This window comes from Pholcus phalangioides, unplaced genomic scaffold (assembly GCF_987345545.1).
Source record: "Pholcus phalangioides strain wild (caught in Gottingen) unplaced genomic scaffold, Ppha-v1.0 ptg000004l_1, whole genome shotgun sequence".
In the NCBI taxonomy this organism is placed as follows: Eukaryota; Metazoa; Arthropoda; class Arachnida; order Araneae; family Pholcidae; genus Pholcus; species Pholcus phalangioides.
The window spans coordinates 10,539,492-10,562,720 of record NW_028301597.1 but is presented as its reverse complement, the minus strand read 5'-3'; the positions used below and the strand labels follow the sequence as shown (position 1 = coordinate 10,562,720).

Below are 23,229 nucleotides of genomic sequence, written 5' to 3'. Positions count from 1 at the left end.
CCGTGCACAGTTGATTTAATTAGTCTGTGATATTTTCATTGTTCATAGTCCGGTAAAATGTGCGATCTTGATCACATCACCATTTTAATTTATTGTTGCCATTCTTATTTTTGTAAAAGTTCCTATAAAAAATCTATTGTCATTTATTTATGTCAATTAGACGTTGTATTTTCCTATTGGCTGTGCTCTGATGTGTATTTTTCTGAGATGGTCGGTCCCAGGAGTTGGATCGTTCCGTATTTCCTTTTATAGGTATAAGTTCCCGCCGCCACTTCGCATTAGCCCACATTCGTTCTCGCCTTTCAACTCAAAATACATCACTTTAGGTGAAGGTGATCGCCTTTGGGTGAGTCATCTGAAGAATGATATAGTTCGTCTCTCTGGTGCTATTACATCGCCGGCTGGTTCCGGACCCATCATGCCACATCTCTAGTCAATCGTTGTCGTCCGGGTTCCTGTCATCGTTCATCCGTCCGTCTTATGGTTCCTCATCGCTTCCGATCGTCATCTCGGCCGTTCAGTTGGTAGCTCATCCTGCACGTGAGCCTTTGCCTCGTATCGTGACCTTCCTCCAAGGTCGATGATGTCACAGCACGTGTGATCCGATAAAGATCGCCTAACTCCTGCAGTCGGACTAGATTGATGAGACAACGGACTTGCATTGGTGTACGGTATGAAAATTGAGAAATAATTCTGTTATTCCTAACCTATTTAATTGTTAAAGAATTAATAAATTTACTTTTATTAAAAACTAGAAATTTCTTTGAAATCATTTGTCTCTCTCCTTTGTGTATCGATTGCACCGATTTCGCCAGACCAGAATCATGGGTAGTTATGCTGGGTTGTCGCAAGCCCCTGTCGTCACCTTCTCTTTTGTGAAAATATCTGTTACCGTCCCAGTAGTCATTTCCACCATCTTTTTTTTGCAGCATATTCTTGCCTAAGGGTGCAAAGCTACTGGCCGTAAATGTTATATGATCACAAATAATGTACAGGAATTCGGTTCTCTGTGAAAAAATTCACATTTCTCAAATTCAATCACTGAATTATTGCTGAGATTTTATTTATTGAACTATCAAAATAAGGAGACCCGAAGAGTGAAAAACCAAAATATAGACAACCAAATGTAAAAAATCAAAAATAAGAACCAAGAGTGAAAAATCAAAAATAAGAACCAAGAGTGAAAAATCAAAAATAAGAACCAAGAGTGAAAAATCAAAAATAAGAACCAAGAGTGAAAAATCAAAAATAAGAACCAAGAGTGAAAAATCAAAAATAAGAACCAAGAGTGAAAAATCAAAAATAAGAACCAAGAGTGAAAAATCAAAAATAAGAACCAAGAGTGAAAAATCAAAAATAAGAACCAAGAGTGAAAAATCAAAATAAAAAGAACCAAATGTGAAAAAAATATCTTTTCGCATAAAAACTTAACTACTAACATCACGATAAACGAGTTAGTCCATTAGTCATCTGTTCAAAAAAATTGTGGTCATCACCCTCGAAAAGGAAAAACCACCAAGGAGTAACTGACACTTTATTTGCAAATGGAATAACAGGAGAGATTATCACCAACCACAACCAAAAAACCAACAGCATCCTCAGGCAAGGATACGTCACACAAAAAAAAAAGATGGTGGAAATGACTACTGGGATGGTAACAGATATTTTCACGAAAGAGAAAAGCAACGACAGGGCCTAACATACACGCAGTAGTATAACACAATCGAGTAGCAAAGGATGAGAGAGGAATTCTCCCGCCACTTTCGCATTTGTATAATAAGAAAAAAAATAACGAATAGAACCACACACGTAGCAATCTCAAAGAATTTATTTGCCCGTTTTGGTCAGAGATTCCATCGTATTCACGAATGTGAAATTTTTTTATTGTCGTGCTAGTCGCAACCGAGGGATTTATTTAACAGCTCTTATATACGTACAAAAGAACGAAAGCAAAAGAAAAAAAAAACGCTGAAGCAGCAACGTTCATAACAAAAAATATATATATAAAAGCATCATCATCAACCCCCTAGAGAAGAAAAAGGAGAACAACGTCCACCAACATCATCAAGGTAAAAAAAAACCCTCCTCTCCAGGACGAAAAAAGAGGGAGGGAGTTTTCCCGCCATTGCGCTATCAGCGCCCATAGCGGCGAAAAAGGCCCTGACCAACAACGGAGGGAGGGCAATGAAGGGACGAGTGACGTCACTTCTGGCACGCAAGTTGGCTCCATATTACTAACATGAATTCTCACGCACACAATATTTCCTTGAGTTAAGTTATAAAATTAATAAATACAGGAATTGTGTTAATTACAATAAACATTTTATTTTTAATACTTCTTAGAATTTTTAATGATTTTTCAGAATGTAAATTCAATTGAAACCAAAAAAAAGGACTTGCCGCCTGGCAGTCGAGTGGTTAGGAAGCTAGCTTCTGATTGTGCAATGCAGGTCCCTTCTCGCTTACAGCGAGCCATTCAATAGGGAATCTCTTAGTTACCATCACAAAGCATCTGGTCGGTTGTATTCCAAGGGTACCCTGGGCAAGAAGGATCGTCCGAGGAGTGTTGTCTTGGAGAAAAAGCGGTGAATCATAAAAATATAAAGCGGACCAACGAATGAAAGACAAATTTCAAGATTGAGAATAGATGACGGCCATTTAAGTAGAAATAGAATCTGTAAGTTTCCCCTCCCCCCCATCGGGAAGGAGCATGATGGGATTAGAAAGCGTGGGTGGGAGAGAAAGGCCCTCACGGTATAAGAAAGAAGCTTGGTGTGTTTTCAGGTAGAGAGTGGCTCCTGTGTGGACTCAGGAGGTAGTTTCAAAGGCTCGCTGCCTTTGAAACTACCTCCTGAGTCAAGTAAGTAAAGCAAGTCCTCAAGTTGTAAGCAAGGAGGACATGTTAATAGTATAATGTTTATTGTTGAAAATTATGATTAAACCAAGGTATATATATAAAAGTGGCAGTGCTTATGATTGTGGCAATCAGTCATTGAAAACGAACCTGACATAGTGGTGTCAGCAGTGCGGTCAGTAGAACTATACTACATGAAAAGAAATGGAAACTGACTATTTTTTGTGTGAAGGGGTGATCGCAGGAATAAATCATCGTTAAGCAGTTGACAGCAGAGAAAGATCAGGGCTGATCACTTGGCGTAGCTAGTCACACATTGGGTGGTCACCAGCATCTCAAGGCATCGGAATAGTTATATGAAAGCTCGACCATCGGCAGAAACGTACGAGCATTATGACTTTCGCCTATACTGAGAAGGTGAGCGGTCACGTTTTCTTTCTTTGTTTAGGCGAAACCGAACTATTTTCGTACAGTAATTTCATTCGATACTGATTTAAGAAAAAAAAAATGGCCGTGTTTGCCAGGGGACGAAAAGAGTACCTGCTGATTTTAGCAGATGAGTTACGGGTGGAAGTCCTCAAAGACGCAAAGGTTGTGGATTTGAAAGCGCTAATCGTGAAAAGCCCTCATTATGAACCGGAATTTGTGAAAGAATTACTAAATAGTATCATCGATGAAGAAACAGAGCGGGAAGCAAGAAACCACGAATTAGAGGTAGAGAGAATAAAACATAATGAAAGACGTGGAACACGTGGCAATAATGATTTTATTGGGTATTTGAATTTAATGAAAGGTTTAATTCCAGAGGTGATGGAAAGCATAGAGGATTGGCCTTTTTTCTTTCATCAGGCAGAAACTATGTTCAAGTTGTATGAGGTCCCGGAAGAATACCATGGGAAAATTATACTATGTAGTTTGAAGCGGAAGGCTGGATGCATAAGTATGAGACAGGCAGAACCCGATTTAGATGATTACAACAGAATCAAAGAGATGATTTTGAAGGAATTTCAAATCACTCACATTGAACATAAAAAGAAGCGTTTACAGCATAGAATGATCAGGACTGATCACTTGGCGTAGCTGATCACACATTGGGTGACCACCAGTGTCTCAAGGCTTCGGAATAATTATATGAAAGCTCAACCATCGGCAGAAACATACAAGCATCAGAACTTTCTCCTATACTAAGGAGGTGAGCAATCACGTTTTCTTTGTTTGTTGGGTGAAACCGAATTATTTTTGTACTGTGATTTCATTTAATACTGATTTTTAAAAAAATATTAAAAATGGCTGTCTTTGCTAGGGAACGAAAAGAGGACCTGCTGATTTTAGCAGATGAGTTACTGGTGGAAGTTCCCAAAGACACAAAGGTTGTGGATTTGAAAGAGCTAATCATGAAAAGCCCTTATAATGAACCAGAATTTGTGAAAGAATTACTAAATAGTATTATCGATGACAGAACAGAGCGAGAAACCACGAATTAGAGGTAGAAAGAGTAAAACATAATGAAAGACGTAGAACACATGGCAATAATGATTTTATTGGGTATTCAAATTTAATGAAAGGTGTAATGACAGAGGTGATGGAGAACATAGGGGATTGGCATTTTTTCTTTCATCAAGCAGAAACTGTTCAAGTTGTATGAGGTCCCGGAGGAATACCGTGGGAAAATTATACTATGTACTTTGAAGGGAAAGGCTGGATGCATAAGTATGAGGCAGGCAGAACCCGATTTAGATGATTACAGCAGAATCAAAGAGATGATTTTGAAGGAATTTCAAATCACTCCTATTCAACATAAAAAGAATCTAGATACGATGAAAAGGAAATCGGAGGAAAAAACAAGTAGTCAGCGTGTGGTCAGGGCGGAAACAGCTGTAGATTTATACCTCAAGTCGAGGGAAGGGAAGTATGAGGATCTGAAACAATTGATCATCGTTGATAAAATTAAAGAAAGCCTGTTCCCAAACATCAGAACATCATACAGTTGAAAGAAACAGACGGTTGGTTAGACGTAGTCGAACTCGCGAAAGAGGTAGAGGTTACATGAGTGCAACGAATAACAGCTGTTCATATGTAGGAAATGAGACAAATTTTTCTGACAAAGGATATAATGATGACCAACAGAATAGATATTTTTGTGAGCGTGACCATGACCATGGAAAGAAATATTCTGATCGAAAACCACTTTGAGAGGAAGGTTGTTTCATTTGTTTGTCAAGATTCCATGTAAAAAGAAACTGTCCTGAAAATAAGAACAGAGTTGAGATAAGCAATATGAGAACATGCAATCTGGATACTAGAGTCAACCAGATAGAAACGGAAAGTGTACCACAAGATCCAGAAGCGTTTTCAGTAACAGGAATCGGTATCAGTGACGATATCAGGAAGGATTCGGGATATATCCAATCTATCACCGCATTGAAGAGGACAGGGCTCGACACAGGTCACTTTTTTAGAAGCTGGTCACTTTTGTTACGTATTTTCGGGCCGAGGTCACTTTTTCCACTTCTTTAGTGAAAAGAAAACGCGACCTCTGTCTCTCGCGCTTTTCCGGTAGCTACGTTTTTCTTTTCTTCTAAGAAGATTATGGGTTCAAGGGGTCACCTATTTTCTTCCTCTCTTCATACAGCTAAAGCAACATCTTCTATCAGAGTTGCCAGATTGGCGGTTTTCCCGCCAAATTGGGCTGGTTTAAAAAGGTTCGGCGGGAAATTTTTGTCTGGCGGTTTGCGGTTTTTCCAAAATTGTGTTCATGGCGAATTTCTCCCTATTTGTCTTTCTTTTTCTTTGCTTGTGAGCTAAGAAGTTTTTCTTTTTCACTTCAGTCCCCACCTCATGTTTTTTTCCTGACAAGGCGAAACGGGGGCATCTCACCCAGCAATGAAAAGTCAGAACTTTAAACCACAATGCGTTTGCCTCGCCTCCCCTAAAACAGTGTGTACACCTCTACTATTTTCAATTACGTCTATCCCTCTGTTTCCTTCTGAGATGGAGATATAGCAACTTTTAACTGCCTTTTGTCCATACTTCACAATTTCGTACAATAAAACCTGCCAACAACAGCCACTGACGGGACCAAAATTACAAGCCGTTCTGTTTGTTACGAATATTTAATTGACTACATCCTTTAATAACTTTTAAATTTAATTTGAAAATTTAAATTTTTTTTCTTTTTAAATTTTTAAAATTATTTAAAAAATATAAATATTTGAAATATTATTTTAAATATTATTTTTTTAATTTTTAATCTTTTTAAATTAAAAAAAAACTTTTATTAAATAATGTTATCCACGTACGGTGTTCTTTCTTAAAAAAAATGAAATTTTATATTTCAGAAGTGACTAATCTAAGGATGGGATTTCACTCTAAAAGGTTTATGAAAGTTATTTTATAAAACTTGAAAAAAGCAACTAATAAATTTATTAGTTGCTTTTTTAAAAGAATTATTATAAAATTTTTATAATGTAATCCGGACTTAAGGCCAGGATTTTACCATAAAGTTTTATAAAAGTTGAAAAATTCAACCAATAGGCGCATCGGTTGCATTCACCAATTGGTTATCTTATATATATTTCTAGAATTAATAAAATAGATAATTTCAGTTCCAAAATAAATGAAAGAGATAATTCAGCATTGATGAAAGAAAGAATTCCAGAATTAATGAAAGAAAAATTCTAGTTTTAATGAAAGAAAAATTCTAGTTTTAATGAAAGAAAAATTCTAGTTTTAATGAAAGAAAAATTCTAGTTTTAATGAAAGAAAAATTCTAGTTTTAATGAAAGAAAAATTCTAGTTTTAATGAAAGAAAAATTCAGCATTGATGAAAGAGATAATTCAACATTGATGAAAGAAAGAATTCCAGGATTAATGAAAGAAAGAATTCCAGGATTAATGAAAGAAAGAATTCCAGGATTAATGAACGAAAGAATTCCAGAATAAATGAAAGAAAAATTCTAGTTCAATGAAAGATAATTTCAGTTCCAAAATAAATGAAAGCGATAATTCAGCATTGATGAAAGAGATAATTCAGCATTGATGAAAGAAAAAATTCCAGAGTTAATGAAAAAAAAAAGAATTCCAGAATTAATGAAAGAAAGAATTCCAGAATTAATGAAAGAAAGAATTCCAGAATTAATGAAAGAAAGAATTCCAGAATTAATGAAAGAAAGAATTTCAGAATTAATGAAAGAATTCCAGAATTAATGAAAGAAAGAATTCCAGAATTAATGAAAGAAAAATTCTAGTTTAATGAAAGATAATTTTAGCATTGATAAAAGAAATAATTTCAGCATTGATAAAAGAAATAATTTCAGCATTGATAAAAGAAATAATTTCAGCATTGATAAAAGAAATAATTTCAGCATTAATGAAAAAAATAATAATAAAGGAAATAATTCCAGAATTAATAAAAGAAATAATGTATGAAGGAAATAATTCCAGAATTAATGAAGAAAAATTCCAGAATTAATGAAGAAAAATTCCAGAATTAATGAAGAAAAATTCCAGAATTAATGAAGAAAAATTCCAGAATTAATGAAAGATAATTCAGCATTGATTCAGAAGTAAGGAGTGGAGTCATTCTCAAAATGCTAGATATTGATGTTGATGCCAATCTTCTGAAAGCTGTTCGCAGCTCTCATCAGAAGTACCAAGACAGACTTCAGCACCAAAAACTTTTGATAAGAAAGTTTCACGACCAGATGAGAATCAAAGACTTAAAGCAGAAGAAAGGGAGTTGGAAATTCAGTTGTCATCATCAAAAACTATGCTGAACACTGCAGAAAAAATGATAGAAGTGGGGATAAAGAGAAAAAACTTCGTAGACATTGGAAGTGGGCAAGTTCGTCTGAAAACACTGAAAGAAAAAATGTGAAGGGTTCTTGAGAAATTAGAGGAAAACAGCGTCATGAGTCAACAAAATGTCATGAGGTTTTTTTTAATGTATGCTTATTTGTTTGATTTGTAAACTTTTACTTTTTTTTACGCCTAGCTTGGATTATGACTAATTTTTATGTTCCTACAAGTGGATGTGTTTTATCAAGCATCAAGAGAGTTAAATGAAAACTTGACCCAAAATCATAACCAATTTCCACGAGACAAAAACATCACTGACTTCTGTTACATAAAATCATCACTAATTTCAGTTGCTTAGAAACATGCTGTTTTCTAGTTTGTGATTTTATATTACAGAGTAAATTTGTATATGGGTCAATAAAAAAAAAAAATGGGATTGTTGTCATTCATGTAGCTCTTAAGAAAATATTCTTGATGTTAAACAGGAGATGCCTAATAAGTATTGAAAACATCTGTTGTGCTGAGAATTTCAAGCTTTGTTACTTTTGGAATGCTTAACATAGATGCAATAAACTTTGCTTAACAAAATCAATGTATTTCTACTACTTTGTCTTGAAAACGCTGCATTTTTGAAAGATAGTTAAGCAGCGAAGTATTTTTACCACTTTGTCTTGAAAACGACACATTTCTAAAGATTGTTTAGTAGCGATAGTCTAAATTGAAACTCTTTAAATTATGAAATATTTTTTGTAGATCATGTCTTAAGAATTCATCACAAGATTCTAATGTAATTGTTGAATGTATTGTCAATTTGGGATATAGAATTGGAAATGTCCCTCAGCGGATGCATTAGAAGAAAAAATAATATCGAATCCTGAACATGCGTGCTTGAAAAATTCAGGCTGCACCATTTTCTACAGCAAACAGTGAATATAGGACTTGAATTATTTGCTGCTCTTGCTTCTTTTAATTGTGCTGTAATGACCCAGACGAGTTGAAAAACACATTTGTACAGATTATACAGACTTAAATATTGTATGTAAATAAAATTTGATTGTATTTTGTGTGCTGCCATTCATAGCACATAACATGAATTAAAAAATCCATTAGTGTGTGTGTGGGTGAAAAAAAATGCTCTCCTTGAAACTTTGTGTTATTTCTTTGTTTTGTTTCTTTAAACGTTAAAACTTTCTACTATTTTGAAATTTTTCTTGCTTAAATCAATTTTGAGATGAGTTGTGGAAAGCAGTACAAGGAAAGGCATTACAACTGCTGCTACAGTTGGCATAATGTAATTCTCTCTCACATAGCTGTTGCTAAATTAGCTAAGTTATTCAAACCTTTCCTGTTTAACAAAATGGTTAGTTTGAAATTTAATTATTTCTTATATAAAAATAATCATTTTGTAAGAGTTCCATTGAAATGCAAAGTTTAGTGAAAACGGTTCATACGATTACAGATTATCAAAATTTGGACACTTTTACAACTATTTAGGTTACTATTTGGTCACTTTTTACAAATATTTAGGTCACTATTTGGTCACTTTTTTAAACATTTTGGTCATTATTTTCACTAGTTTTGAGGCCATGAGTCGTGCTGAGCCCTGAGAGAACGAAAATTAGCATTGAGGGAAAAATTGTGAATGCATTGATTGATTCAGGTTGCCAAATTTCTGTCTTAAGAGAAGATTTGGTTCCTCACCACAAGACAGAATCTAAAGCAAAGACATTTGAAACCTGCATTTGGAAAGCCTATTTTGGCAGGTTTGAGACGCATCAATCTAGCCATTCCCATAATGGACAAAATAAGTGTAATCCACCACAGAGCTATCTTGTGCGCTATTACACCCCACATAAGTGAGGAGGCCATATTGCATCCACAAATTATCAGCTTACTCAAAGGGGAAGTGAATGCCCAAAAGCTCGCAGCTGTGAACAAGAAGAATATAAGGAGCAACGAAATGCTGGCAAAGCAGGGTGGGAGAGACGAAGCAGTAGATGGGAGGGAAAAACAAACAGAGTACACCATCACCCCAAAAAAGAATTTCGAAGAACTCAAAACAGCGACCCACTGGTTGCCGAATGGGAGTCTTCGTAAGGGAGGAAATGGCAGACTTTTTGCTCTTTCACAAAGAGAAAATGGGGGTTGGTTTTACCAGAAGAAAAAAAAAGTTTTTTGTGAAGGGCCCATAAAACTTCTTTTGAGGGTCAGAGTGCTGTATTCATTTCATTGGGAGGGGATTGTCAAGGATATGAACAAATTTTGTATGTGCATGTGAAGCTTGCCAGTTGCAAGGAACGAATGAAGTCTCAGGCCTCAGTCCCACAAGAGTGGGCTAGGGGACCCTTGGTAAGATAATTAAAGTTGAAGATAATAGAAGTCTTTGTCAGGATTTGCGGTCGTCTCCTCCCCTCTGGGAAGCAATAATTTTTATGGCTTTCAATACAAAGGCAGCGGGACAAGCGTCTTCCTTTGAAAATGACCGGACAAGTACGGATTACTTCACCCCAGCAGTGGTTTTTGCGGTTTATGTTCAACAAAGACTTTTATTATCTTTAGACTTTTATTAACTTTAATTATCTTACCAAGGGTCCCCTAGCCCACTCTCGTGGGACTGATCCTTACGAGCTCCAATTACGCCCTTAGCAGGGGCAAAACAAAAAACTCAAACTGGCCGACCATCATCACAGCACCTCGAAGCGGACACGCCAATGATAGACAATGTAAGAGCAGGCGTGATATCACATTTACAAACGAAATGAACTGTGTGAACTGAAATAATGAACATTAATGTTTACTTGCATTTTATTGCAAATTATGTAAACATTTATTGCTATCAGTATCGTTTTATTTGATCATATCCTATTTTCAATTATCCGTGTTAATGTATGTAACCAGATGGTCTTGTAAAATATGTTATGCATATTTCACGCTTAGAAAAGGGGTAATGGGGGAGCGAAATTGTGAAAGGTGCCATTTTTTTGTTCGTGCTTAAGGCGCAAACTTAAAATTATGCATTAGTGGAAAGAACTTTATAAATTTCCCAATTTTAAAAAAAATCAAATTTATTTTGTTTTTCAGTTGATGTTATTTTTCAAATTATAAATTAATTACTTTTCAATTGTGTGTGTGTGTGATTAATGTATTTTAATTTTTTAATTAATTTTAAATTCCATTTTATGTTTTGTGTACTTATACAAATGCAAACACCAAAAACAACTGGGAAGTCACCCTAAAAGGTAGTTGGAAAAAATTTAGATTAAAATATTTAAAAAAATGATAGGAGAAAATAAAATATAAAAAAGGAAATAATATATATTTTCTTTCTCTAAAATTATTCCAAGATATGAAAGTACAGAGAAATCTTCATGCTTCCATTTAATCGTTTTTATCATGTTACTCTTTTCATGAGCACGTATCACATGTACACTACTTCTACTTAATCGTGCATGTACTTCCAAGACTTATGGAAGATAGCAAGACAGATTTATCGAATTTCTAACAAATTAATGCACGCCGAAAAGTTCTTAAATTAAAATACGTTAATCACACACACACACACATAATTGAAATGCAATTAATTTATAATTTGAAAAATAACATCAACTGAAAAACAAAATAAATTTGATTTTTTTTTAAATTGGAAAATTTATATTATGCGTGACCGTAACGTATATATGATGTCATAGTTATGTATGGTTTCAGTTCGAGATGTTTTGCCATCTGTCTTCCATATTAGAAGTAAAACTGGCAGATGCCTGAAGTTTCGTGTTATGCAAATACCACGGTGAAAGCCTGCCTGAGGGGGGCGGTAGCCCGGTTGATAAGATGCTCGCATAAAGTACCAAAGGATGTTTAGAGGTGTCGCGAGTTCGATACCCGGTTCGTCCTTGTCAGTAAACGTTCCTGACACAGGGGTACAACAAAAAATGGCGACTTGACCGCAGCAAAAAATTGCTACCGCAGGGAGTCCCCCATCGATGGGTTAGCGCACCAACCTCTCGATGAGTATAAAAAACAAGCCTGTCGTTTGAAATCGGCAATAAATTGTAGGTCTCGATCTAATTAGCCCTCGTGTGCAGAAAATGGCCGTGGTGCGAAAAAAATGATCAAAGCCTGCCTTCTCTCTGCGGGAAGGCTTTCCAAACAAAAGCGTTAGTATTCGTACCTAGAAATTGAAAAAAAAAAAAAAGACTTTCTCGTCATCGCCACTGTGCCACTAGTGCAGTTCAAACCGGGGTGAATCAGAACCTCCTAGAGAGAGAAGGCCTCCGCACTCAGCTTGTGACGTCAGTAAGCAGTCCATTTTCCCTCAGAATATTAAGGGAATAACATTCCCTGCTCGTGCCAGTATCATCGTTGTGAGGAAAATAAATGTTCAGAATTGGCGATTTCTATGCCCCACATCCAATCACTACACCGTATTTGTGAGCCAATCAAGAATATTCTATGCCAAAATAAGAAGAAACGAAATAGGATGCTGTGTTTCAAAATGGGGCAAACTTGCTAGGTAGTCTGAATGACGTTTATGGCAAACAGTGCAGAGGTCTTCTATCTCTAGGAGGTGATGGGTGAATCCACCATGATGCCCACACGATCACAGTGGTTATCACATACTACTAGATTGCAGACGCACAGAGGGTGGCCTGAATCCAAAAAGGTTTAGGAACCACTGCTTCAAACGAATTAGTGTGCGCCAGAAATTGTCGCATGTGTCTGTAATCTATTTAAGTATCTCTGAGGCGTGTTTGTAATGCCACTTCTCATCTTCCGAATCGAAGGGAAAGTGGCAAGTATATGAATCGATTGAAATATTTTTTGTTTTATTATCTACCAGCTTCCTTTGGAGATACTATTTAAAGAAGAGTTCTCTCCGCTTGAAGTTGAAAAACTTAAAAAAAGACATTGTGCATAGTATGTGTATATTTATTTCTAGGGAAATAAATTCATGCCATGTGTTTTATATAACAAATCAGAAGAATGGAAATATGTCTAGTAATGAATGGTACAGACTAGCGCAGGGGTTCTGAAACTTTTTCCATCCGCGGTGCCCTGTTACTTCAATCAATGCTTGTCTGCGGCTCCCCAGAGCAGTTTAACAAAGATTCTCTTTGAAAAACCTTCGGGATGCTTCGCGGTGCCCCCGACAAAGGTTGGTGACGCACAGTTTGAGAACCCTCTGGACTAATAAGTTCTTGGATTTTTCCCCTCGTAATTTGACCAGAGGGACTTTCGGGCAAACCTCACGATGCCATAGTTCATATTAGAAAGTATCGTAAGTGCTCGGATAAGTGCCAATTACAAACTACATAATCTTTTAAAACTCAACGTTTCGTGGACACTTTGTTTTTCTGAAATAGTATCTGTATGTATTTATCTTCAGTTACTTTTAAACTTTCTTCACAATACATAGAAAATTTCAGGCATGGCCGGTCCAGATGATTCAAGTACAAAAAGGACTTCATGAAGATGAGATCCAGTTAAAATTTTCGAGAGAGAGAACTGTTAGGCAGGCATTTCTGAACAGGTAGATAGCCTTAGAAAAGTCCCTTTGATGGTCGTAAGACAGCCCTGCGTAGACCACCAATATGTTGTTGTGGGAAATAAACAAATAACTCCTGAAATTCTGTTTTAAAAAGCGATGAGTATACACATAGTGAATTTTTATTATTTTATTTATGAAATATTCAACGGATTCTCAAAGTGTATGTGCTTATGGCTCATCGCCACCCTTTTTTGAGGAACGTCTCAACGCGTTGGTGTATTGATGCGTGCTCATTCAGTTCTTTGTAGTGGGGTTTTTTTACATTAGGCTAAGGGGTTCTCAAACTGTGCACCGCGACACCCTTGAAAATAAAGACCTATAATCTTGGGCCAATAGCGCTCTGATATGTAGAGAAAATTAGTCTTCTATATTTGTACGACAATATATTGTACTATATTATATACGGTGATAGTATATAGTTTTATGTTAAAATGTGACTTTTTCAGAAGCATTGCCTTTTTTCATGGTGCAGTTTCTCGTTTCCACAAATCACTGTTTGTTTCATCATTATGCATAGCAGTGTGCCGAATCGGCGAAATTATTCCCTGCAAAAAGTTATGGCCAGTGTGTTTGTTGACTCATGACATATATCTCCCCTCCAATTAATCCCAGTATATCTTAAACTTTTGGCACCCGTGGCTCTCCCCCCCGACTTCGTCATCATTTATCCGTGATTGTGTGCCTCCAATCTTCGTCAGGGGTACCACGGAGCGGTGACCCTGGCAAAGGTATTTCGAAAATATTTTTTGTTAAACAGTTCTAGGGAGCAGGCAGAGCTCGCGGATAAGCATTGAATAGGGGAAAAGGGCACCTCGGGTGGAAAAAGTTCGAGAACCCCTGCGTCAGGCTATTCTGGGCAATCACGGATAAATGATGACGAAGTCGGGGGGGAGAGCCACGGGTGCCAAAAGTTTAAGATATACTGGGATTAATTGGAGGGGATATATATGTCATGAGTCAACAAACACACTGGCCATAACTTTTTGCAGGGAATAATTTCGCCGATTCGGCACACTGCTATGCATAATGATGAAACAAACAGTGATTTGTGGAAACGAGAAACTGCACCATGAAAAAAGGCAATGCTTCTGAAAAAGTCACATTTTAACATAAAACTATATACTATCACCGTATATAATATAGTACAATATATTGTCGTACAAATATAGAAGACTAATTTTCTCTGCATATCAGAGCGCTATTGGCCCAAGATTATAGGTCTTTATTTTCAAGAAAAACTCTTCCAGAACCCCCTTTTGTGTTCCAAAATCTTGGGTTTTTTAGGGCTCAAAAGCTCATAGCTGTTTTCCACCTTTTCTCAGTCTTTGACACTGCCCTATACACAAGCTAGTAGCTCTTGCCAAGGCAGATAACCTGCTATTTCTAGGCGTTATGAATCTAGCTAAGTCCCTTATTCATAAAGTGGTATTTCTAGCCTAGAAATTCTAGGAACTCATGCTCTACCTAAGGCGCCCAAAGAAAAGGCGATACTTCTTGGAGCTTAAATCTTAGCCATTGCTTCATAGGTTCAGTGGTCTGTCCAATATAGGTTCCCGTGCCTAACTTCTTCAAAAGGTGCCTTAGTCAATGCTCTTGGTGGCCCTTCAGAACAGAATGAGCATTTCAAGGAGCTCTACCGAGAACGACCAATAGCAAGAGAAAAAAGAAGTGGGCAAGATTCTGCCCTTTAATAAAGGTGGGGAACAGAGGCTAATCTGAACATGCTTCCAGATGAAAAGCTTGAGAGCAATTGTCAGAAATGGTAATGGAAAAACCTCCACTTTCTTTTCCTTCTCTTAAGGATTAGTACAAACCCAATCACTGTGAAACTGCAAGAGGCGCAAATATAAATGTGGATTTTTTTCCTTACTCACATCATTTTAGTCAATGAAAAAGTCAATATTTTTCAAGTTTTTTTAAAGATCAAAAGTCATTTAGAAAAATAGGCGCCAATGTAGGCAAAATTTCGATTGGAGAGAGCAATCTCTGCCTCTGCTCCCCCCTGGCTACACCACTGGTTCTCCCCCATCGAGAAGGAGCATGATGGGATTAGAAAGCATGGGCGGGGGAGAAAGGCCCTCGCAGAAGAAGAAAGAAGCTTGGTGTGTTTTCAGGTAGTTAGAGAGTGGCTCCTGTGGATTCAGGAGGTAGTTTCAAAAGCTCGCTGTAAGCGAGGAGGACATGTTAATAGTATAATGTTTATTGTTGAAAATTATGATTAAACCACGGTGTGGCAGTGCTTATGATTGTGGCAATCAGTCATTGAAAACGAACCTTCCACAATCCCTTTATTTAAGGGGTGCAATTAAAGTATAATAGAGGATCTAAAATGCAGAGTATGTTAGTCATGGGAAGCTTTGATGAAAGAGAGAGATTGAGACGGTTAATGGTTAGGCAATGGCCGCTGGGGGTTCTCGAGGTCCTGAACGGAGAGTCGCATCCCCAGTAGCACATCAATATAGAACGACGTGGAGATTTCTATACTGTTCGACGTCGTTTACCGATGTTGTTCTACGTAAAAATGGCATATATTTGTGTGTATAGTTCGACGTAGCGAATCCGATGTCGAACTATATCTGACCCGACATCGATGTAAAAATGCCATACATTTGTCGACGTAGTTTGCCGTTCACGATTACGTTATCTATGATTTGTTATTACAATATAAAACATGTCGCTACATTTCTATTTCAAGAAGTCAGCCCTTTCTTCATCCTGCAGCACACTTGAATTCAAATAAAATAGAAAAATAATTTTTTGCTATGATTGTCACAAAATTTGTTTTAAATAACTATTTACTATGATCGGTCACAAAAAATAAATTTAAATTCAAAAACTCAGTCATTCTGCTGTTAATTTAATTTAATGTTAAATCCAAGTAAGTTAATACAGTTTAGAATGTCTGCTTTTGCTAGGTTGAATTTCGGGCAGGGATAGGTTTAAATATCTTCTTGTAAGACTTATTATTTGTAATAGATTTCTGTGTTCCATAGTATCAAATGAAATGCAAAAAAGATTGCTTTCCACAAATATAATAACGTATGATAACAAGAACAGAAGTATTTCTATATGCCTTTTTTTGTGCAATTCTTGAAAATTCCTCCATTAAGTGATAACAGAAATGAACCATGGCCAATATTTAAAAAAAATATATATTGTTTTCTCTCAATTGCCCAGTTTCCCCTCTTACACATACATCTAATTTGAAAAAAAAGAATTAAATTCCTTGCCTTAAGTACTCGGATACTGTATAATCAATATCTGCGGCTTCAGACTTCTTTTAAAAATTAATCTGATAATTTCCTTAAAAAAATTTTACAGTATAACCACAATTCTCATGTAGCACACTAGTTGGAAAACTCTGATGCATGAGTTCTAGTTAAGTTCAGAATTCAGTTTCTATAATACTACTATACAAAACATTTATGTGTTCTGAATGTAAACAATAGAACTTACGGCTACAAAAAGTAATTGTAACAATAGTGAGCCAGTTCAAAATATTTAATGTTATTTTTAATATTTGAAATAATTATTTGTATAATAATTTATTATAATTCGAACTCATCTGTTATTGTTACTAGATCAAATTTTGACTGCTAAGAATTGTATAAATAAAATAATATTTACAGTCCATACAGCAGTAAATGGCCACCCAGATATTGAATGAAAACAATGAAAAATATGCAATAGGCTTGACAAAACTGTAAAGAGAAACATCACTGAAAAATATTGTAATTAGTGGAATAGGTCTCTGGTATAATTTAAAATGAAAATTTGACTTTCTTGCATTCTTTCTCAGGTGATATTTTTTATCCACAGAATAAACAAGGTGCTGCTCTTCCGATTTAAACTGTGGAAATAATGCAATAATATCTGGACGTATTATGTAAACACATAATTTTGTACATGAACAAAACGCCTATTATACCTCCGAAACGCCTAAAGATACCTCGTTAGGTACAGCCACCTCGTTGGGCATTTTGCATGTTGTGGCGTTGTTTTTGTATTTGTATTATTTCCTGTCAATCTCAAAAACCTTGAGCAATTATTTTTCTTTTATTTCTTAAAAAACAGGCATATAGTTATATGCATTTTTGAGAGAGCTTTTGTTTTTACATTTAAAAGTGACACAAACACATGAAACTACTTTAATTTTTATTTTGAGTTGATTTATTTATTCTTTTCTTTTGTAATTCTTGCTTTTTCTGTTTTCTCAAAGCTTCATTTTTTTATATTTAAGCATTCGAGAAGTTGCTTCTGCAGGAATTTAGTCTCATTCTTTTTTTTTTGTCTTAATATCTGCATGTGGATAGAAAAAATTCCCTTAAAAGATATAGTATTTTTGAAGGCAAAATGTATTTAAGGAGGGTATAGAGGAGGGTATCACTTCATCAAGATTGGTAGGCCTGATTACAATGTCACATGTCATACAATTTGAATAATGTGAAAATGATTGACTTTAGAGTAGGCCACCCTTTCAACTTCATGTGCAATTTGTTTAATGTCTTTAAAGCACAATTGATTTTGTATTTAGAATATGAAATTATTAGTGCAAAATGAAATGTCTTGCTTTGACTGATTATTGGCATCTTTTTTTCCACCTAGTTTTTTTTTTCAAAACCAACTTGGACACCGAATGGCAACTGAAAGAATATAGCTTGGTGTATGGTAAAAAAAGCTACCGAGTTTTCTCATAACTTTTGATATATATTTTTTGAAACTTGAAAAAGGAAGCCTATTACTGGTGTACTTACCTCACATTATATACGTACAGGATTCTAGAAATTCAGGCCATTTGAACACACCACCAATAATTTTAAATGCATTTTATATGACCTGTTCAAATAAAACTGGTTCCAGTTTTCTGGGGATTAAATGAAGAGAGCAAAGATAAAGCAAGCACAAATAGAATTATTAGACATGATTTAATATTGCTCCATATACAAGTTCTTAAAGAGATATTTTCAAATATTGATAAATTTTTTAATATAGCTGTGGACAAAAAGTCCACACACATTTGTCCATTGCACATGGAACAGGGTGCTTCATGCCAGCAAAAAATTTCAGCAATCTTATGTTTCAGACAAAACCTATAAAACATTGAAAATACATTTCTTTTAATTTATTGAATATTGAGAATATTTTGTTAGTAGCGTACACATTAGAGAAATATATTTTATGAGTATGAATCACAGGTGCAACTTTTCACTGGCTCAAGCCCCCCCCCCCCCCAACATTTCACGAAATCATGATAATTTTAAATAGGTATATATTGAAATGTTGAGCTGGTGTCCCACCAATATCTTTGATAACTTTATGGTGTGAAAAATTCACATTCTCTAACATCAAAATAATCTCTCAGACCAATCACACGAATACCACAAAAAATAATAGCTACTGATACATTTGCACTAGATGTTGGAAATGTTTTTGGGTGTTCATCTTGAGCTTCAGGTTAAAAAAATCTGATTTCTGGATTGATTTGGACTTTCTAAACAGTGAACGAAATTTACTGGATGACTCTTAGCCGAACAAATTCAGTTTTATAGAATGAAAATAAGACAAAATGTAGTAAAAAAATTACAAACTATGTGTGTGTGCATATACAAGAATATACTCAGATATTGCTTTAAATCTTGATCTTGTGTAGAGGTCAAGATCTAAAGCAGTTTTGTTCATTTGATAAACTAATTTTCAGGTTGTAGGAATTGTCTATATTATATTGATAATTAATTTTCACTCTAAATCGTTCAAAACATGGTTTTTTGAAATGAAAATTAATGCAGAAGCTCCACTAATTTTTTCTCAAGTCTCCACAATCACATTTTTAAAAACCTAAGCACAGTTGCAGCAGGAAAAACTGTAATTAAAAAAAAAAACCACATTTATACTGTACCCAACATACAAGTTAACAACATACTAATAGTTTTTTTTTCCTCTTGGAGAAATATTATGTTGACTTTTTATGTACCAAAAAAAAGGGGTATTTTCTATGTCCTTTCCTAAATTAATAAATTCATGTTTGAATAAATTATGATTTCTATTCATTGTTCAAATTTTGATTTTATATGAATTAATGTATAAAACTTTAACTCAATGTGATTGTGGACCCACGCATTCTCGCATGTTAGTATTTTGTTTTTCTATGGCTGGCGAAATAATTTCCATTAGCTCTTTGTATGCCTCTTTGGACAGGACTGTAACTAGGATTTTTGCCGTCCCGCCAATTTAAAATTTGATAACTTCATAATGGTGTTCCTTGTTTTCACATCCCAAATTTTTCTGCCTGCCCCCCCCCCCCAGTTCTGGACCTACTTTGTACATTCTATAAAATTCCATAAGTTTTGTATCACTTTCCTACAGTTCTTGCCACCGCAAACAGCCTGCTATGCAGGTTTCTTTCAATTTAGATATGGGCCTCAATGTTTTGTTTTTTTTTGTAGAAATAGAACATAACGATAGCCTTCTAATCCCTTGAACATTCCATATTTTAATGCAACAAAAAATAAATGTGAAAAAAAATTGTGTCGTGCACACAACGAAGAAAAAATACCGGGCAGGGGTGAAGTGGTGGCAAGAAAATAGGAAGAGCACACTGATACCAAGGCGAAAAATCGGCCCATTGGCGGATGCCAATCGTATCATCGCCCGTATCATTGGAAATTCACAGCGATTGCTCGTGACTTGTCGCTTGATTCGCTCGCCCAGTAATTTCTCTTTATGCGGAGGGCCTTATAGTACATAAAACTAATTATCTCGAAAGTGAATTTTTTTACTTACACCACTCTTGCACTCAACGACTCATATTTGTGCATTATCTGTAATTTCATGAAATTCATCTAGGAAAAAAAACAATTTAAATCATCACAGGTCAATTGTAACTCATTGTTTACATCAGTGCTTCTTAACCTCCTTTTTTTGCCCGTGGCCCCCTTTAAACCATTTTTTTTTTTATCATGGCTCCCCAGACTTACCCAGAGTTTTCAACCCTCATCTAGAAGCAATATCCTTTATACGTATTGAATTGATTTTTTTGGGGAATTAATTCCGAACGAAAATTTTGCAAATATGATTGGCTTCCAGACCACTAGCCTAGAATTTATCGAGCCACCTGCTAGTCCGAGTTCTATTCAAGGCCGTCTCAACATCATGACGCCTTAAGCAAAGTGATGCTATGGCAGTCCCATACTTAGCTGGAAATAAACAGCCTACATATTTCCTACTTATTTTCAAAATTTATTGTACTATACAAAATATCATAAGGTGGGGTCACTTATATACATGAGACCCCCGGGCATGACCCCTGGCAAGAGTGGGACTGACAGAGCTGCAGCCCGGGACGTGATATGGTTTTCATCATTTTTTGTTTTTCACGCTATAAATTTATAATATAGGGGTCTGTGAAAAATGTAGCCGGGGGCCTGTGAAAAACCCTATCCTAGGGAACCTGCTGCAAAATGTAGGTGGCGAGGCCCGGGTGGGTCCATGCCCTAAGATGGCCCTGGTTTTATGGGTGGTTTTGTTGGATTCTGTAAAAGTGTGTAGTCACTAATATAAAAGCTTTATTTCTTCACACCTTAAATTTTCTTCTCAGCTCTTTGCAACTCCCCAAACCACCTGTTATGGCCCCCCTTGAAGTATCCCAGTACCACTAGGGGGCCATATGGCCCCCTGGTTGAGAACCACTGGTTTACACATCATAGTTTCCCATCCTTTTTTGTCCCAATGCAATTTAACCCATAGGATCCTATGTTATACCCGTAGCTTCTACCGTCCCCTGGAACATTCTATAGCCTCCAGGGGGCGTTAACGCCCACGTTGGGAATCTGGTTTACATCAACCATCATGCCTGAAACATTCATAATCAACAATAGGTTGACTGTTCTATCGAAAATCTCTGGTATATTTTAATATATACCAGAGATTAAAATATGAGGTATTTTTGATATTTTCAAAGATATTATGATATTTATGAACCTTGATCCACTCTCAGGTCACTAAGGCCATCATCCAAAAGTGATGGGAGCAGTTCAAGGGTTAAAACGTAATATATTTTTGTTATAAAGTGTTTTCATATTTGGTTTTTGCTGGACTTACCATATAATCTATGTGTTTTTGTAGGTAAATGGTTCAACTATAGCATCATTGTTTTTGTCATGATATTAGACCTGAATATGTGGAAAAACCAAATATTTTATGTACCTATCGATTATGGGCAGTACACTGGTCCTGATCATAAAGTCTTCTCGATTTCAAATTCTACCACCATTGCTGCTGGTACGATATTTTTAAAAGATTTTTTTCATGTTTTGTTGCTATTTTCAATTCACTTGAATCAGTTTCTTTACCTGAGGCTAGAAGTGGGAGGGAATGTAGACTTAGTCAAACGTAAATTTAACGTTATTTATTATCGTTTCTGCACTCATGCGATGTGCCATTTTTAATGAGCACAGTAGAGCATCTGTGTCAGACAGAAAATGTGGTCAAAATTAGTGTATTTCTGCTGATTCAAAGCTGTACACTTCAGTTGAGTGTTTTGTTTTTTGGCATTGCCTTTTGTTACACATCTGATTAGTTTGGTCAGTTTTAATATCGTTCAGGTGTTTTCTTTTCTTTTTCAAAATTGTGTCCTGGCAACAATGTCATAATTACACCAGGGCAATGCCCCAGGGATCTAATCAGGTGTAGAATCAGATTCATTTCAAAACTAATTTCATATTTAATGTGTATTTTGATTTCTTCTTGCACTAAAAGTTAAGTTAATTAGTGGTAAGTCTTAATCTCATGAGTCAAATATATGTTTAATTTTAAGTTTTGTTGTGGTTGCCAACATCATCAATATTATTTTAATGTCAACATTTTTACTTAACTAAAAGTTTTCTTCTTTTAAGTTGAAGTTGTCTTGCATGAAATTACTTTTAAAAAATAAAATTTATTCTCACAGCAAGGAATTGAAAATGCTGCGTACATAACATTGTAAATTCTTGAATTTTTTTTTCCTTCTGCCCCTTCTCTAGTTTTCTAGATAAACGCTGACAAATGACAAAATCAATTTAGACACTTATGCTTGCAAAGCTTTTGTTGCATGTCTAGTCAATTTTCTCTCAGTTGTGAGCAAATGCAGTATTTAAATCTTGATTGTGCGTAGATTTTTCGAAAAATTTGAAGCAAAGTTCAAAATTTTAAATATGAAAGAAAGAAGAGAAATGAAATATATGAAATGAAAGAAAAACCAAACATGAAACAAATGATTGGTGCCAAGTTCTGCATGCCTAAGGTACACACTATTAATGATTCCAAAGAACAAAGACCTTATTTGTTTATTTGTGCAAGACTCTTTTTAAATGTTAATAAAAGGAGGGGCAATCAAAAATTAAACATTTTTCTACAGAAAATAATCTTGCTTTCACTTTGTTTGTACTCTTTATATCCTCTGTTTCATTACTTCATCCCGTCCAATAGGACATGTGTTCTCTGTGAAGAGCCCACAGAGAAAATAGGGGCTCGGCCGGGATCAATTTGAATTCGTCGAATTTGGATGTGATGGCGAATCGTCTTGATTCGAATTTCGCTAGCGAAGCATGCTGATTTGAGTTTCCTCTTCAAATCGTGGTTATTCAGGTGAGCCACCCAGGCTCGGAGGTTTGACGATTACAAAAAGGTTTCGTCTTCGTGAGAGCCAGCCCGACTCAAGATTTCGCTATCAGTTTCATCTTTGCAAGATTGTTCTGAATATTTTGTGATCGATTTCATGTTCACGAGACTGTGCTGGAGATTTCGCGATCGGTTTCGTCTTCACCATGGGTCGTCCAGACTCAAAAAGTGCACGTCCGGGATGAATGTGAATCGCTATAAGTGTTTCGCGCCCGTGAAAAAAAGTGTTTCTGACCGAAAGTACATTGCAGTGTCATTTACGTGTGACTTGAGTTTCTCTTATGGGGATGTTCCCAATTGCATTTTGAGTATATGCATATATTATTGTGTTCGTTCATCTTGTAACTCATCCGCATATATCTTCGCGAATTTTACTCGA

The 23,229-nt window shown here is 35.8% G+C and overlaps 1 protein-coding gene across 7 annotated transcripts in view; it reads left to right on the top strand.

The window, feature by feature from the left end:
* Window positions 1-23,229, top strand: part of LOC149086528 (transmembrane protein 117-like) — a 255,499-nt gene that overhangs the window by 203,556 nt on the left and 28,714 nt on the right. For 6 of the 7 annotated variants that reach the window (XR_016196129.1, XR_016196130.1, XM_089255986.1 and 3 more), the window contains one exon: window positions 21,318-21,473. The exons of the other annotated variant lie outside the window; for it this stretch is intronic. Coding sequence is in view for 4 of the 6 variants with exons in the window: in XM_089255986.1 (XP_089112112.1) it covers window positions 21,318-21,473 (156 nt within the window). In the remaining 2 variants the exon portion in view is untranslated. The remainder of the gene's footprint in view (window positions 1-21,317; window positions 21,474-23,229) is intronic. 7 annotated transcript variants of the gene reach the window in all.